The 18,573-nt window shown below is 41.2% G+C and overlaps 1 protein-coding gene across 1 annotated transcript in view; it reads left to right on the top strand.

Annotated features, from left to right (window-relative positions):
• Positions 1 to 15,507, top strand: part of mtor (mechanistic target of rapamycin kinase) — an 87,482-nt gene extending 71,975 nt beyond the window's left edge. The window contains exons 39-58 of the mRNA XM_079557726.1: positions 154 to 351; positions 630 to 730; positions 894 to 990; positions 1,070 to 1,168; positions 1,250 to 1,372; positions 1,529 to 1,711; positions 2,848 to 2,982; positions 4,572 to 4,750; positions 8,244 to 8,375; positions 8,794 to 8,941; positions 9,780 to 9,902; positions 10,293 to 10,375; positions 10,492 to 10,564; positions 10,642 to 10,716; positions 11,800 to 11,935; positions 12,728 to 12,793; positions 12,873 to 12,953; positions 13,179 to 13,259; positions 14,464 to 14,569; positions 15,127 to 15,507. Of these exons, the coding sequence (XP_079413852.1) occupies positions 154 to 351; positions 630 to 730; positions 894 to 990; positions 1,070 to 1,168; positions 1,250 to 1,372; positions 1,529 to 1,711; positions 2,848 to 2,982; positions 4,572 to 4,750; positions 8,244 to 8,375; positions 8,794 to 8,941; positions 9,780 to 9,902; positions 10,293 to 10,375; positions 10,492 to 10,564; positions 10,642 to 10,716; positions 11,800 to 11,935; positions 12,728 to 12,793; positions 12,873 to 12,953; positions 13,179 to 13,259; positions 14,464 to 14,569; positions 15,127 to 15,142 (2,235 nt within the window). The 3' untranslated portion in view covers positions 15,143 to 15,507. The remainder of the gene's footprint in view (positions 1 to 153; positions 352 to 629; positions 731 to 893; positions 991 to 1,069; positions 1,169 to 1,249; positions 1,373 to 1,528; positions 1,712 to 2,847; positions 2,983 to 4,571; positions 4,751 to 8,243; positions 8,376 to 8,793; positions 8,942 to 9,779; positions 9,903 to 10,292; positions 10,376 to 10,491; positions 10,565 to 10,641; positions 10,717 to 11,799; positions 11,936 to 12,727; positions 12,794 to 12,872; positions 12,954 to 13,178; positions 13,260 to 14,463; positions 14,570 to 15,126) is intronic.
• The last annotated feature ends 3,066 nt before the right edge of the window (positions 15,508 to 18,573 follow it).

Below are 18,573 nucleotides of genomic sequence, written 5' to 3'. Positions count from 1 at the left end.
GTGCAAAACTGTACTTGAAGTGTGATTTATTGCAGTCATCTAGCAGTAGTTTTATTTTACCTTGGCAGTAGTAATAAATGAAACCATGAGGTGGGCTCCCAAACCGATATCTTTGCTTACCATCTCTTTTTTTTCCTCCACTTCTTTCTTCAGGCCTGGCACGCCTGGGCCGTGATGAACTTTGAAGCCGTGCTCCATTACAAACATCAGAACCAGGGTCGAGATGAGAAGAAGAAGCTGCGTCATGCCAGCGGAGCCAGCGCCAACAGTGAGGCCAGTAACAGTGACAGCGAAGTGGACAGCACCGATCACAGCCCAGTGCCCTCTCCCGGTCAGAAGAAGGTTAACGAGGTGAGACAGTATGCAACGCTAACCTGGAACAAAAGTGTTATTAATGGCATCCGGTGATCAAAAGGCTGCTTTTACTGTTGCTGGACTGGTCAAAGGGTGAAATGGTCATGAGTTTTGGTTTTAGTGATATTTCATCCATTTGACTTGAGTGACAATAACATTTTATCAAATACATGCCTGAGTTGACTGTAAGAAAACAGGTGACCTTCATGTGATATAATATCAATTCAATATTACCTTGCATCTTCAAAGTTCTGTTTACTGACCTCTTTTTCTAGGACCTCTCAAAGACGCTGCTCCTGTACACAGTCCCCGCAGTCCAGGGCTTCTTCCGCTCCATTTCTCTGTCCAGAGGAAATAACCTGCAAGACACACTCAGGTCTGGTCACTTGCACAGAGTATATTCACGTTTCCCCACTCACGTTTGCACACATCGGTGCGGCGAGAAAAGTGGGACCCCTAGTGGTTGACTCGCATACATTTAAAACAGTCTGTTATCCTCAAGCAGTATTTACATTTTAGGATTTCTTCTTCTCTTTCAGAGTTTTGACGTTATGGTTCGACTATGGGCACTGGGCGGATGTGAACGAAGCTTTGGTGGAGGGTATAAAGACTATTCAAATTGACACATGGCTCCAGGTATGAGATGGGAAGTGTTTATTATTTGAAAAATACCTATTAGTTATTCTTAAATGTTTGTGCTTGTTCGTTTCTATAGGTGATCCCACAGCTTATTGCTCGAATTGACACCCCCCGCCCCCTTGTGGGTCGCCTCATTCATCAGCTGCTCACGGACATTGGAAGGAACCATCCCCAGGTATTTAAGAAAAATAAATATGATAACAGCACATTAATATATATTTTTTTTCATTTGTTGTTCTTCTGTTTATGTGAAAAGGCTTTGATTTATCCTCTCACGGTGGCTTCCAAGTCGACAACAACTGCTCGCCACAACGCTGCTAACAAGATCCTGAAGAACATGTGCGAGCACTGCAACACTCTGGTGCAGCAGGCTATGATGGTACTGCTGCCATTTATTATCGCTACTTCATGTGGCTTTGCTTAGATCTTCATTCACAAATACCCTCACATTAGACTTTCATTCATTTGTGCTCTTCATTTGACTTCCCGTTCGCATAAAAATATACAATGTGCTCATGTTCACGTGTCTCTCCAGGTGAGTGAAGAGCTTATCCGTGTGGCCATCCTGTGGCACGAGATGTGGCACGAAGGCCTTGAAGAAGCGTCCAGGCTTTATTTCGGAGAACGCAACGTGAAGGGCATGTTTGCAGTGTTGGAGCCCCTCCACGCCATGATGGAGCGGGGACCGCAGACCCTCAAGGAAACCTCTTTCAATCAGGTGTGTCACAGCAGCCACACTGTTAAATTGCTTTCTTTTTGTGTGAATATTTTTCCCTTGAGAAACACAAGGAAGTGGGGAAGGAAGGAATTCATTTGTAGAGCGCCTTTGACAAACACTTGACACAGGACACAAGTACACAAGAAATGTGTGAATGATATTGATTTCTTAACCTCTTTTCCAACGCCTGAACCGAGGGCGTTTTCTCCAGTTCAGCTCTACCCAAATCTAAAAGCTTCTCGACAGGAGAGCAACTGTGTAAAGCCTCATTTCAAAGATAAGATCTACAAAAGTGATCGTAACTTTTTTGTCACCTCGTCACATTTTTTAAGCGTTTTTGTCGTTTCCGATGCTTTTTTCACACGTTTTGATCACTTTTGTTGTAACTTTTTTGTTGCACGATGGTCGTGTTTTTGTCAAATTTTTGCCACTTATTTGTCATATTTTTTTTATTTTCTGGCACATTTTTGACGGTCTTTTGTTGCGTTTTTGTCGCTTTTTTGTAGCTTCTTTTTTCATTGCTTTTTTTCATTGCGTTGTTGTCGTGTTTGCGTCACTGTTTTGTCACTTTTTTGTTGCTTTTCCGGCACGGTTTTCGGCACCTTTTTTGATGCTTTTAGATTTGGGTAAAGCCAAACTGGAGAGAATGTGCTCGGTTCAGGTGGGGGTGATGTTAAAGATATACTGGGATGTTTCAATGTACTTTCTAGTGCTAGCCTTTTTACTATGTGTTCTCTAAAGTGTGGTCATTATCCATGTGGCAAATTCTCATTTACGAGGCAATGATTGTGTAACCCCAGGTACCTTTTTATATAATAACACTGGGCTGCCCCCTTTAAGATGTAAATAAACTGAACTATAAAACCAGTTCATCTCAGGACAGGCATTTAAAAATCATTAGCATTGAATTAACCAAAGCTTAGCCCTAAAAACAGGATTATTTTGATAACGTCCCCAGGCAGACTGAATTAACAGATGTGCACCATTTCATTTTGAATCCTTAATAACCCCAATTGGAAGGGTAATGTTAAAAGCTTTGACATTTCGTTTTTATTGTCTGGTTTTGGCTGCCGCCGCTCATTTAGCAGCGGGCCAGTGCGGCAGAGCTAAGTGTGTTTGTCTTTGCGTTGGTCTAGGCATATGGCAGGGACCTGATGGAGGCGCAGGACTGGTGCAGGAAGTACATGCGCTCGGGAAATGTCAAAGACCTGACGCAGGCCTGGGATCTGTACTACCACGTGTTCAGACGCATCTCCAAGCAGCTGCCACAGGTGAGGACGAGCGGAGCGGGGATGATGAAGCCGCAGAAATTCAACTGGACAGTTTTCTCTCTCTCTGTGCACGGTTACAGACTGAGATATGAATACTGATTAAAAAAAAACTGTGGGTTCTTTGCAGGCCCATTTTTTTTTGTGGCAGCCTTTAACCTAGAGATGCACCGATCCAGCTTTTTTGATACCTATACTGGGGTTTGAGTATCTGCCAAAATCAGATATTTACCGATACCAAGAGACTTTCTTAATGTCTTTCTCTGAGTGAAACAATTAATTGACTCTTCGCCATTGTAAGATCAAGTCATATTTTATTGTCATGTTACAGATCAATTCTGTTTTGGATAAACGTTAACAAGGATGACTTTTCTACACTAATTATCCTTAGGTATATGGCAGGCTTTAGGTTACATTAATATAAATAATTCACAGAAAGTGATCTGATCATTAAAAATATGTGAGATATTTCTTAAACTAAAATACAAACACTTGGCTTCAGCAGTGGTTATTTTGTTTTGTTAGGCTACTTTAGGTATTTCTATCATAGCTTCTGGCATAGTTTAGTGTACGTTAGCATTAGCATGCTCCAGCTAGCTAGCTTTATTTTGCGAGGCGATCAAAAATACATTTGCGAAAGTTAGAACTAACTGAGCGGTTGAATCCTCCAGGTTCTTAGCTTTAAAACAAAATACAGCATATTCATTTAGATTTAGGTGGTAAAAGTTGTGTTTGTAAGGCATTGAGAGGCAAAACTGGTATCGGTTCAGGATCGGATTTGTGGCCGATACCCAGTATCTTTTTTATAGTAATAGTTTACCGTTTTTACATACTGATATATGTTCTTACCTGAGCTTAGACGAGTTGATGCGTACCTGTCTGATCTTCATGTGTGTGCCCGTGGAAGAGTGTTGTAGCTTCCAGCTTCACCCCGTTTGGAGCTATAGGAATACATTGGGAGAGGCCAAATGCTAACAACATCTTTCGTCTTTTTGCGTGACTGAGGGCACGCACAAAGACCAGACAGGTACGCATCAACTCGTCTAAGCTCAGGTAAGAACATGTCTCAGTATGGAAAAACGGTGAACTATTCCTTTAACCCCCGCCTTAACCTAGTGCGTTTTCTCTAGTTTGGCTTTACCCAAATCCAAAGCTTCTCGACTGGAGATTACAGACGTAAGGCGTTATTTGAAAGCCAAGACCTGCAAAGCCCATCTAAGGATCTTCTCGTTATGATTGGAGTTTTCATCGTGACAAAAACATGACAAAAATGTGACTAAAAAAAAATGCAATGAAAACGACTCTAACGTGATAACATAGACAGGACGAAACTTAAGATGAGTTTTGCAGGACTTAGCTTTCAAATGAGGTGTTACACTGGCCTATAGTCTAAGCTCCAGTTGAAAATCCTATTAATCCATCCATCTTCTGTTGTGTGATGTATTTTTCAAATGAACACTACAGTTCACTGCATTTTTTCTTTTGTATCTTTTGCAAACTTCGTCTTTTGTTCGGTGTTCTTTTGAATACAAACATGAAAACCATTTGTCTCCTTTTCTACATTCCGTCCTCCCTCCTCTCCTCTCGCTCAGCTGACCTCCCTGGAGCTGCAGTACGTCAGTCCGAAGCTGCTGATGTGCCGTGACCTGGAGCTCGCTGTACCAGGGACATACGACCCAAACCAGCCAATCATCCGCATCCAGTCCATCGCCCCCTCCCTGCAGGTGATCACCTCCAAGCAGCGCCCACGCAAGCTCACCATCATGGGTAAGTCTATCAGCAGACACACTGCACTGGCCTTGTGGCTCGCAAACCATTAGAAAAGAATAATAGATTAGAAAACATTTCAGGCTCGAGTTCTTCGCCGTGAACTGACTGAACTCTGCACTGCTGAAAATTTAATTTGAATAGAAACTCTTCCACGCAACAAATTGCTGCAGAGCCAGGTCACGTTGAGAATGAAAACACAAGAGAATGCCAATGAGCAAAATGAGATACAGCCCAGAAGATTTCCAATACCATTTTTTTTACGACATGTCAAGCAAACTCTGTTGCTTCGACACTGGGATATGATTAAGATGGGTGCCCTTTATCCAATGTTGCACAAAGGATTTATTAAATGATGATTTAATGGGATGCACTCAAAGAAAAGGGTTATTTTTAGGAACCTGAATGTGAGACAATATTATGAAATAATACGGGTTACAGTGATCGTGCTAACCCATTATTCATTCAGTCAAAATATTAGATATTCACGATTTGATTGATTTTCAAACACGTCAAATGCTGCTCAAAGCCAGAAACAAACAATTACCATCAAGCATTCAGATTTAATTGAGAGGGAAATGCAGTACAATCTAAGATCTTAGGGGCATGTGGTGTTTTCAAATTAAAAAAGTAAGCACAACATTAAAAAGCTTTTGTGCACCGAAAAAGTGAAAAAATATTTGAAAAAATCAAACTATTTACCAAAAAGAAATTATTAAAGTAACTCGCGCCCTTAGAGGCCATAAGCTCCAGTGCCGTAGTGTTAATACTACTACGCTGACCGAAAAGACAAACGAAGAGAGGGATGTTGTACTTTGTGCCACAACCCAATTTACACAATGGAGATACATTTTTTTGGTAGCACTTTATTTTACACTACCCTTGATACATTGTACCTAACTAAATTTAGTACAATGTAATGGGCTTTGTAACAATGTGTAATAAGTTGTACCTATGGATTAGATGCACAATGAAATAATATGTATTTGTAGTTTGCAGCTACATAATGTAATGAGACATAATTGTAACTCTAAACCTAACCTGAAGCCCTAACGCTAAAGGGTCACGTGTCCTATTACATTATGTACTTACAAAGTACTAATACAAGTTATTCCATTGTGTACGTGTTAAATAGGCACAAGTTATTACAGATTGTTACAGAGCCCATTACATGGTACTACATTTAGTTAGGTAAAATGTATCAAGGTACTGTAGAATAAAATGATGCTTTTTTTCACTCAAACTTTCAAACTTGGCTGTAAACACTGCTTAAGTGGCGCTAGCCCGCTAGTTAGCTTTGCCCTTTAGCCTGTTAGCTTCTTCTTCGCGATTCCATTAGTGTGTATTGGTGACTCCGACCCAGTGCAGGGAAAGTTGCAAGTGTGGTTTTCTGGCCAGAGACACCAGGGGGAGATGAAAGACCCCCAATCATCCTATTAACACTTGTATTACCCCCAGACGGACTAAGAAAAGGATTTATTAAGGTAAACATTTTACTTAGTTCTTCTTTAAATACTGAAGGCTTCGAATGCAGCTGATTTGTTTTGAAAAGACAGAGATGTAAGTAGGGGTGGGATTGTATACAAGTATTTGCGTCTTCCCACTCTCATTCGAACATGCACTTTCTTTTCATGTCTTTTTTTGTGCGTTGGAATAATGGATGCACAAAGATGTTTTTTTTGAAAATGTCAATTTTATTAGACGGCTCTCCTAAAGAGCAGCGCATTTCGTTAAAAACATCCGCATTCATCTCCAGCCCGTTCTGTAGCGCTCCACTGGCAACATGGCTATAAATAAAAGAAAAATAAACTTGCCATAGACATATTGAAATCCTTCTAAAATGGCAGAGTTCTCTAAAGTCACCTTGTCTGGGAGCCAAATTCTTCCATTATCAATCACAAATGGCTCACTTCTCCTCACACCTCTCCACTTGACAACGCGCTACCTTGTTCTTCTGTATCCCATCAGGGCTACACAATGTACTCCGTAAAAGATGATAGCCAATAAATCAAATGACCTCCGGAGCAAGAGCGGAGATTAAGAGCTGCCACGCGCTAGACGCCTGCGAGATTTAGTGTCACACAAGTGTCCCTCCAGCCACACGCTACACGCTGATACTGGGGTCCTGGACAAACTGGGGCAGATAGAGATGTAGTCTGTCACGGTTTCCATCGGGACAGGCCAGCAACTTTATTAAATGGAAGATGACAAGAGCAGGTTGTACGATGATTGCAGTAGGCTTTGTAAGTTACCGTAATGGTTGTGAGAGCAGCTGGACTTCAGATAAGTCATAAAGGTTTTCCGTGGTATTCCGTTTAAAAAGTTCTTGAGGCTAATATATTGTAGAGGAAATAGAAAGATATGCGGTAGCTGCGTTTGATATACCCAGAATGGTTTTGCAAGGTTTTAATGTCCCATCCAGCACTGTTAATATAAAAAAAAAAAAAATCAATATTCAATGCACTCATTGCTTTGGAACAATGGGTAGAAATAAAACTTGGGCCTGGTTCTCAGCCTGGGGCTCTGGAGATCATTTGGGGGGCATATTTTCTGTGTAGATTGAATGGAAAACTTTCCCTATAGACTCATCGAACACTAACGGTCGTTATATTACAAATGAAGAAGAAGTGCATATTTGTTACGAGCTAATTTGTTTATATTCATTGTTAAGCTTTGGGTGTTTTTATGTTGCCTTTGTCTTGACAAAAACATGTATTTGTACGAGCTCAGCTGCTAGAACGTTTGTCATCAGTCGAAGGTCGACGGTTCAATACTGGCTCCTAATACCACCTCCAGAGTGCAAACTGGTATTTAAATGAGAGGCAGAAAAGGATGATTTTTTTCCTGATGCAGAAAGATTCAGATTCAGATTCATTTATTGGCCATTTGCAGTTTGAAAAACCACATTGGAAAAAAATGTGCAAAGAGCTCAAAGTGCGATATGTAAAACATGTAAAAAGACACAATATAAAAAAACAGAACAAACAAACAATGCCACATTAAAAGCCTAAGGGCAAAACATTGTACAATAAAAGTCCACATCGATAAATATAATAGAAGTGCCTGTTTAAAGTGCCTTGTTTAAAGTGATCACAGCTTGAGGAAAGAAACTGTTCATCTGTCGATCAGTAGAACATATGATGGAGCGATACCTTCTCCCTGAAGGAAGCATCTCAAAAAAGGCTTTAGCAGGGTGGCCTGAGGCATCATTTGCAAGAAAAATATTAGATAAATGTGACCCAGGACCATTTAGTATAAATCGAGGGTTCTACCACATCATCACAGCTCTTTTGAGCAGTCTACATTATGACAACAGCATCTGTAGAAATGATACGGTTCATATCACAGTTACAGCCTGAGACGCGACTTGGAGAGAGGAGGTTGTAGAGCCATCTGTTCAGCAGCGGGACGCACAACTGAAGCTCTCCCGCAGAAGGTGCAAGTCATGCTTAAAGACTCAACTAATACAGCTGCTGTGTGGCGCCCTCTGCAGGCAGCAACGGACACGAGTTCATGTTCCTGCTGAAGGGCCACGAGGACCTACGGCAGGATGAGAGGGTCATGCAGCTCTTTGGGCTGGTCAACACTCTACTGGCTAATGACCCGGCTTCTCTTCGCAAGAACCTCAGGTAGACACACTTTAAGTGTCGAAGTATCATGAATTATGTTGACCCAATATATAAAAGTCTCTTTAGTCTCCGTCTCTACCCACACATAGATGCTACAACTAGTAAATTTAGTTTTTATTGCATGAAAAACTACATGTTTTGATTTCACCAAAACTCAATTCCACCACTCAAAGGATTCATCTATTTGAATACCAAATAAAGGCAAACCAAAAACAATTCTTGTATTAATGACACAATCCCATATCTATTTATTACTTTTACTTTATAGCACTGCTTAACTAATTGCACAAACTACACCTCACACATTGAACTACACCAGTCTCTTGCGTCTACATTCATGGTCATGGCTAATTAAATGCACTAGACTGATATACATCTCTAAATTGCGCATACGTGAACTTGTCTCTTGTCTGCGCAGTATCCAGCGGTATGCGGTGATCCCTCTATCTACTAACTCGGGTCTAATTGGCTGGGTCCCGCACTGTGACACGCTCCACGCTCTCATCAGAGACTACAGGGAGAAGAAGAAGATCCTTCTCAACATCGAGCACCGCATCATGCTTCGGGTGAGGAATGCACGTCTCCAACATCCACTGTTGCCTCTGGAACATGTGCTTCTTCTTTAGATGTCTCAAAGGCTTTCATATACTTCAGTGGTTTACTGTATATGTAAATTTCAATGCACTCATCACAAACTACTAGATAAATGATATGAAGGCATGCGCATAATCCAGCCAATCCAGGCCAAAATGTTAAAGTCAGATGAATTACTTAAAAGGTTTTCTTTAAGTTTGCATTATTGATGTTTTTAAAGGCATGACTTCCAAACCTACCTCCAACTTTCACCTTTAGATATGCACAATATTTCACTTGCTGGATCAGTGTTCAATTCTTATGGTTTGGTCATATGTAGCATGTCAGTCATGAAAGCATTTTGTTTTTTCTTTTGTATCGGAGACTGAACACATCTATAAAATATGGACACAGGCAGCAGGTTGAAGCCTTAAGAGTTTGAAATGGTGGCTGCATGCTTTCACACATTTTTTTGATAGAGACATGTTTTCCAAAGAGCAGCAAGGCCACAGACAAGGCAATCTCAAAGCGAGACAGAGAGCCTCGCTGCATTGTTCCACTGCAAAACAACCCTGACAGGAATGTCTCGATAAAAACGAGAAATGTTAAGGGTCATATTCCGAGTAAACAAACTGAAATGGTCATTCACGGAACAAAACATTTAAGCACCATTTAAAGTGTGCATTGCTCTTGTCTTGATCGCTTTCATTGTTTTACAAACTATTCTTCTGTAACATTTGAAAAGCCCCGTAAGGCGACTGTTCTTGTGATGCTGGGCTTTACGAAAACAAATGGATTGCTAACGTTATTCGGATGCTGTTTGTGTTTCAGATGGCTCCAGACTACGATCACCTAACCCTGATGGAGAAGGTGGAGGTCTTTGAACACGCTGTAAACAACACAGCAGGAGACGACCTGGCCAAGCTGCTGTGGCTGAAGAGCCCCAGTTCTGAGGTGAAAAGTCTCAAAAAAAAAAAGCATTTGAAAAGTTGGAAGGTGTAAGGTTATGTAGTGATGGACAATATTGCAAAACACACACATCTAATGGCTTTTGATGATTTAAAAAGTAATCATATTCAAATCTTTGCGTCTTGTTTATCCCAAAAGAATCAGGTTACCCGTCTCTCTGCCCTACTTTCTAAACCACTAACTTGGCAGGATTTTCTAAGCTGCTTTCAAACAGGTCCATTTTTAGAGCATTAGCTGCCTCTGTAACTCATGTAGAGCTGCGTGTGAACATGTATCAAGCACCCTGTCAAAGAGCCTGTGTCCCGAACTCGCTGCTATATCTTTACTGACATTTAATCATCTTTTTTTCTCCTCCTCTTCTTCTTCTTCTTCCAGGTGTGGTTTGACAGGAGGACCAATTACACACGCTCCCTGGCCGTCATGTCCATGGTTGGCTACATCCTTGGACTGGGAGACAGGTGTGTGTGTGTGTGTGTGAATTCTCAAGAGACGTCTATTTAAAGACATTAAAATTAGGTTAAGGGTAATTAACATAAAAAGCTATTAACCAGGAGATGATGTTTTGACCCTTCAGGCATCCATCCAATCTGATGTTGGACAGATTAAGTGGGAAGATCCTACACATAGACTTCGGTGACTGCTTTGAGGTGGGTGTAAAGGCCGTTAATGATATTAATAGGATGCTATGAATATGTCAAACTGAGTTGGTGTATTGATTGGACAGGTGGCCATGACCAGAGAGAAGTTCCCCGAGAAGATTCCATTCAGACTGACCAGGATGCTGACCAATGCTATGGAGGTGCAGTGCAAGATATTTTAACCTCTTAACCCCCGCCTGAACTGAGCACATTTTCTCCAGTTTGGCTTTACCAGAAGCTAAAAGCGAAAAAGCGGAAAAAAACACACGCCTAAAGAGTGGAACAAAAAAGTGATAAAAACACGGCAACAAAGCAATGAAAAAAGCGAGGAAAAAGCAACAAAACATGACAATAAAGCGATTATAAAGAGGAAAGCACAACAAAAACAGTTCCAAAATGTGACGGGGGCAAAAGAGTGACAAAAACATGCTGGAAAAGCAACAAAGCGACAAAACATGACAAAAGAGTGATGAAAAAGCAACAAAAAATCCACAAGGAAGCCACGCAAACGTGACAAAAAAAACAACTATTAAAACACGACAAATAAAGCATCAAAAAAGCACCAAGTAGTTTTGTCGGTCTTTCCAATGAGGCGTTACCTTGAACTTAAGGCTATACACTTTTAGATTTGGATAAAACTGAACTGGAGAAATTGCGCTCGGTTAAGAAATTCATTACTGAATGTAAGTGGATATCAAAAAAATAAAAGGGGGGGTTGACATATATAGATTACAGATGGTTACCCAGATGTATAATTGTGCTGGTTTGACCCAAATGACCAAAAATGTACAATTTACAGTATATTAAAACAATTGTTGGACAATGGACTACTAAATAAGGTCGAGATCCACTGTAATAAAACATGATCATATACTGTTATTCTGAATGGATCCGGTTTGTGGAGCATATTAAGATACTGATTAAAGTTTGAATGGGTTTGCTCCACTTTCCCCATCAAGATAAAACATGCATGCTTGGCTAATCCTAAGCACAAACCTGGATCAAGATCAGGAGAAGGGTGTTGCACTGCGGCCACTCACTGCTCCAGCTGCACTGAGTGATGGTTCGGATGCTGAGGACACATTTCCTCATTGAGACATTTGGTTTGCAAGAAAAATATATCTCTGTTAACTGGGGTTGGTAGGCTTCTCCCCATAACAAACGCTTTGAATGAAATCTGATTTAAAATAAAGTAAAGTCTGTGGCCCCATTCTTAACCGCTCTGTGCTTGTGTGACTCTGCAGGTGACAGGTCTGGATGGCAACTACCGCATCACCTGTCACACAGTGATGGAGGTGCTGAGGGAGCATCGGGACAGTGTCATGGCCGTCCTGGAGGCCTTTGTCTATGACCCGCTGCTCAACTGGAGGCTCATGGACAGTAAGACACTTCCACACTCTCATTTTATGTTTTTTAGTTTCCACTTTATAAGTCGGGGCCCATGTGACTCGACCTTACGCTGGAGTTTTTGGAAGTGATGATAGCTTTGAAAGGTCGGGCCAAGTCAAAGATCGCCATCTACCACTTTAATCTCCCTCGTCAAACTCAAGGAAAGTGGGCCAAATGATGTCTGCCTGTCTGCAATATTTTACCTTGCACACAAATCGGTTTGAGTTGCTATTATGCTAGATTGATGTGACAGGTGCTTTGACACTGACAGAATGAAAAGAAACAAATGGTCAGTTTTGGTACTAGCTGTCCCAACCCATTTTGTCATTCGGGACATACAGCCCGCAATGAACAGACCGATTCCCAAGACCTAAACATGAATCATCGTTATGATCAAAATGGCTCCTGCATTTCTCACTGTCCATAGAGATGCCTGTGTTGAAACTGCAATACATCTTATTAGCCTCCTAGCATAGTTGTTAAATTGCTAAATTGAGATTTTGGTTTCTTTGTACTGTCTAAAAAATGCTGCATTTTTGTGTGTCACTGGCAATGTCCTCAGTAAATTATAAGGCGAGTTACAATCCTCCAACTCCCCTTTTTTCTATTTTTCCAAAAGAACATGAAATATGACTAGGAGGCAGACGATATGTTGATGTTAAACCTCATCATTTCATTAGCGCTAAGATGAATGACATCATGAATGAGAGAGACTATTAGGGGAAATTCCAGGCTTCACTTAATGATTGGAAATGTGTTACTGACTTAAGCTTTGACCCACAGCAAACACCAAAGGCACCAAGCGCTCCCGCACTCGGACCGACTCGTACACCGCTGGACAGTCTGTCGGTCAGTTTACTTTTGCTTTACTTTTGCTACTACTGCATACCAGAGCGTTACATTATGCTTACGTGAATTCTTCTTGCAGAGGTATTGGAGGGAATAGACCTCGGAGAGACGACCCACAAGAAACCTGGCACCACCGTACCTGAATCCATCCACTCCTTCAGTCAGTGCATCTCTTGTTTGTAAATGATTTGTTTGTTGGGAAAAACGCTCAGTCTTTTGCCCGTTTTTTGTTCCGCTCTCCGCTCCCTGCTGTCATGAGTGAGTGGTGTAACTGCTGTGTTATTGTTAGGCACCACTTTCCCAGACAGCGGTTTTCTGAGTTCTGCTTTTTTTTTTGTTCTGAAGCTGACAGTTGTGTGACGCTCTGTGCTTCTTTCTGCTGCAGTTGGAGACGGCTTGGTTCAACCTGAAGCACTCAACAAGAAAGCCATTCAGATCATCAATCGAGTCCGGGACAAGCTCACAGGTGACTTTTTTACTTTCTTCTTTTGTTTCCTCAATTAAATGAGGAATTCTGTAAAGGAAAATGTATGTCCGGACATATAAGCACAAATTGGTCATGATATTTTGCTATCATTTGTCTTTATTTGAAGGAGAACATTCATAGTATGACACTTCCCATTTGAAGTAGTGATGCCCCGATACCGATACCACATGCTTGTACTCATACTTGTACTCATTAAAGGGGCTAGATGCAAATTGGTCATTTTTTACTCACGACTGCCACCTCAGGTCTTACTGACTAACTGCAGTCTCTATATTAAGCTCATGCATGGCGGCACTTGGGACCCGAATGAACATCTTTTTGAGTGACAGTGCAGGATTTTAGAGGCAGTTGTGGTGAATAGATCTGGGTTCATTCTTCTGACTTTGCTGCAACATATCGGGGGAGGAAGATACTTAATTTTAACATTTTTAAACTCTGTATAGTCGCTTTGATGTGGTCCTGATACCAGTTGAGGTGTGGCTCCTACGGGATGCAGCCCTCATCTGAGGAGAGCTGGCTTTATTACAGACTACGCTCCCTAACTCAGAGTCTGTGCTGGATTTAACCAGAGCTAGATGTTGTTAGTGCTGCAGCGTGGCGTCTGCAGTGTTTACAAGATGCAGGCTAATGATGCCAAACTAGCGGCTAGTTTAGCAACTAACCCGGCAACTAAAAAGTACTCAGAAATAAATTGATGCAGCATGCCCATATTGAGCGAAAGTGATCAAAATGCTGTAGCTACTTGATAAGTTGCTATAAATACAGAGGAAAATCCACACGGAGCTGCAAAAAGAGACCATTTTGCGGCAGTAATATGTAACAATCTCATCACTGTTCTGTCTATGATGGACAGTGCAATAACGATTTAAAAATAATATTGAATAAAAATTAAAAATAAAATGGCATCTGTTCAATTTTGATATAACTCATCTTAAAAGTGTACTAACCAATCTGCTATGAAAAAGTCAGTCCATAAACCGTCTATTCACTTCAAAAAGTCTGTTGAAGAAAGTGCCTTGTACTCGTATCGGTATTCGGTATCAGCAAGTACGTAAATCAAAGTAGGGCCTACTCATATCGGTTTTAGAAAAAGTGCTATTGTTGCATCCCTAATTTGAAGACTTGCAATATGGGTTTATAAATGACACCCCCACGTAACCCTGAGTTTCATTTTGTGCCTCAGGACGGGATTTCGCCCATGACGAAACGCTGGACGTGCCAACGCAAGTGGAGCTGCTGATCAAACAGGCCACGTCACATGAGAACCTGTGTCAGTGCTACATCGGGTGGTCAGTATTTACTCCTGTACTTACAGTGCGCCTGGCGTTTCGTTAGACACAACATAAGGGGAGGAATACATCATCTCACGGTGTAAAAGTGACCCCAGCCAACTCTGAGATCATGATGTAAAGGGCACAACCAAGGTCAATAGCGGATCAATAGACGCTGGCAGGAACACGTGTACTAATGTGTGTTTTATGGCTTCATTAGAGGACTACTGTCTACAAACTATATTTATATTCACATTAATATTCCACACTACTTCCATTTTCACCACCACAGCACCAGAGGTTTATAAATAGAGATAATTCATACCGTTGGGCATCGTGGTTGAGACCGATTGTTCTCTTTAGAGGGCAAATATTCATTAAGTATAAACAATGGAGTCTGTATTCTATTAATTGTTAATAGTTTTGTCAGGAATAGAATTTGTAATGTGAGACTAGTTGACTTCATCAAAAATAGATTTCGGGGCAAGTTACTGTAGGTTAAGTTTTACCAAATGTGTCAAATGATTTTGTGACTTTTCCCTCCAGTCTATTTACACCAGCTTTGTTTCTTTCAGGTGTCCATTCTGGTAAAGCCCTGGAGAATCTTTTTTTTCCCTTTCTTTCTGTGAACCAAACCATAACACAGCTCTCAAACTAGCCTCTTTATGGACACTGATGAAGCTGAATCCCACTATTGCAAATGGGCCTAGTTTGAGTTGAAGAAATGACCCAAGGAGCCTAACCTTAATTTAATTCTAAATGTTGTCAAACCTTTTTGTGGTGTCGTGTCGCTTTTTGCTTTTGTTACACAACTGTAATAAGCGATGCCTTTTATAACAGTACATGGTTCTGAAATCTGAATTATCATTGTGTAATTATGTGACACTTTTCAATAACATGCTCGGCCTTTTACTGCGACTTTGCCGAAGGATTTTTGACCTCATAATGTATCGTTTGAGCTTGAAGGTGCCAATAAATATGTACAGATAAATATCACTAAACGATATGCCTGATGGTTTTGCCATACATTTATGCTTCCCTTCTCCTTGATAAAATCGTTTTGATTTATTTACGTTGTCATAGATTGTTACCTCAAGCTTCTTTATTCCAAAATGAACATACGCTGCCTCATAATGTATAAAGCTTTGAAATATATATCGATTTTCTACAGTGCCAACTCTTGAGATATTCTGTGCGCTTGTGCCTAGAAAGGCGTGCTGCACTTTTTCATTTCATTTCCCCCCTACAGAGGGCAGTCTTCCCCCTAGCTGCTGTATCTCCATCCTGCAGCCCATATTCTGTGAGCACACCGAACACACACACACCACAGAGTGCAGCTACATTTCACATTTGTGCCTTTGCTTTTGAATAGAGATGAGAGTGCTTGTTCTCCACTATATTTATCCAGGCTGTAGACTTCGGGGAGCTAGTGCGCGGAGCTTCTCTTCTCAACCCAGAGAGAAATCAAACTGAGCAAATTGCAGCAGCAGCAGCCGCCCTGACAACTATTAATTCAGTTTTATCTAGTGTGCGCAAGGTAGAGCTGCGTTTCACTCCCGACTCATTGTTATTCCGCCACTTATTCGCCTATTTATTTCCCCTCTGCTTTCTCCTCTGAAGGTTAATTACTTATAGATAGTTGGGGATTACAGATCAACAAAAAGCAGCCCATTGATCGCTTCCCTGCCGTGCCCACCTCTGCAATGTCACACTCCATACGCACCGGGACATGTGCGCGGTGATTATCTGTCTGCATCGATCCCCTCCTCTTGTGTTCCTTCGCACACTTGGCCCCTGCCTCTTCTCCGCGGCTGCCCAAAAGCTCATTATCGAAAATGTGACTTCTCATTGTGGCCATTTTCTCCCCTTGTTTCTCTAATTTGTTTGTATTTTTTGTCTTGCGCCACCTCTCGCAGTTTGAGGGCCAGAAGAGTCAATAGCCTGAGTTAAATAGGCTCCATTGATCGGTTGGAGGGATTTAGCTGTTTACCAACGGTGGAAATAAAATTGGAATGCAGGAATGAATGGTGTGGACGCAGCCAGTAAATGGTGATGAATGATACTCATCAGGATGCAATGGACATAAATGATGCCTGAGGTAATGGTTGGTGAGGTAGACAGCGGCTCACATTCTTTAACGGGGCCAATGTGGCAGCGTATGGCTAAAAATGGAAAATTTGTCGTGTCATTGGTGACACACTTGATATTTCAGCCAATTGAAATCATTGTAACGTATTACAAGAATAGGCTATGACTAAGCACTCAAAACATAAACATATAATACACTGAATCATTAATGCCTCTCAGGTAAATGGTAAGTGGAGTCCACTTGTATAGCGCTTTTCTTTATCAGGCCCAAAGCGCTTTACAGTAAGGAACCAGTCACCCATTCACTCTCTCATTCATACACCAGTGTACACAGACACTGGAGGCAACGAGGGTGTGTTGCCCAAGGACACAACAACAGTGTGCACTTGTGGGAGTTGGTACCTGATCACATTTTGTTAAGACATCACACATTTAATTTTTGGTATCAATACAAGCAACAAAAAGCTATATTTCTAACGAATTGCATTATTCCTCACTTCACATATAGCAGAGTATTTCAGCCTAAAGTTCCACATAAAATATTTACTTAAAGGGGCCAGATGCAAGTTTGCCATTTTATACTCACTACTGCCATCTGTACCTTCTATATTAAGCCTGTGCATGACGGCACTTCGGACCCGAATTAACACCTTTTTGAGTGACAGTGCAGGATTTTAGAGGCAGTTGTGGTGAACAGGTGTGGGCTCATTCTACACCTTAGGACATTGTTGAAACATGTATAGTCCCTTTAAAAACTGTTAGCAGTTTGACCCTGCTGTAGTTGTAAATATCAAAATACAGTAATTTGTTGTACTTTTGATTCAAAGACAATATTATAAAAAATATCTAATAATTTTTGCCTTCGGCCCGTGATCTGAACATGAGTTCCCTTCAGTTTAGAGCAGTGGTGTCCAAACTTTTCATCGAGGGCTGGACATTGAAGTGTTTATGCCGTGGACGGCCACAGGACAATGGTCATGGAGATGTTTAAACCGTGCCCCATGCCTTTATTTAGGCTTAATGCCAGCTCTGTCTCACATTAAAATGTTACTTTTAGAGGTTGTAATCATGTAGAATGATTAAACTAGTTGTAAAAAGCACCATATCTGGCAAAGTGTGCCAATTCAACAAGAAGTCACTAAAATTAGTTTGAGGGCCGCATTTGGCCCCCAGGCCACACTTTGGGCACCTGTGGTTTGGAGCAAAAGATTTAAGACAAAAGTAATAATGTACTATCCATGATCAAATCAAGTTCATTCAAAATATTCTAAAAGGACTCCAAATGTGTTTGTTTCCCTCCAATTTAAATATTTTCAGCTCTGTCAGATAATGGTTCATTATTAACAAAACAATCAATGAAGTTGTTCATATATATTCATATAGCCCTGTACACCACACAAAGTGCTTTCCATTAAAATCCACAACATCAGAGTAAAACAAGCAAAACAAAAAGTGGTGACTCTTGAATAAAACACGCTGTTTTGCTAAATCCAGAGTGCCTCGGCTCCATCTCTTCCTCTTAAAAGAATACAATACAGTTACAATGTGCAAAAATATCACTGCATTACTGTGTGTTAAGATCCAGTCTGCATCAGTAGCTTTTGAGCCAAAGGCAGTGATGGTGCGTATTTCAAAGGAGTGCTTATTCCAGCGATAAGCCAAGAAGGCCCGACCACCCCAGTGCTTGTACCTGGCTCTGGAGAGTTCTAGCGAGAGCTGGTTTGTGGATATTAAACCCCTGGTTGGGTTCCGGAAAACACAAAAGTTCAGTTAGGTACAGACCATCACTTTAGAGGTGCATTAGGTCACTTTTCACGTGGAAAAATAGTTGATCTTAGTGACCTTTTAGTGACCGAGTGGCGGCATGAGTGGCAAGCATGGTGCCTTTACTTTCTATCACGGTGGCCTCTCGGACACTCCTGGACCAATTATTT

Source organism: Gobius niger, assembly GCF_951799975.1.
Source record: "Gobius niger genome assembly, chromosome: 6".
In the NCBI taxonomy this organism is placed as follows: Eukaryota; Metazoa; Chordata; class Actinopteri; order Gobiiformes; family Gobiidae; genus Gobius; species Gobius niger.
This window is presented reverse-complemented; position numbering and strand designations above follow the sequence as displayed.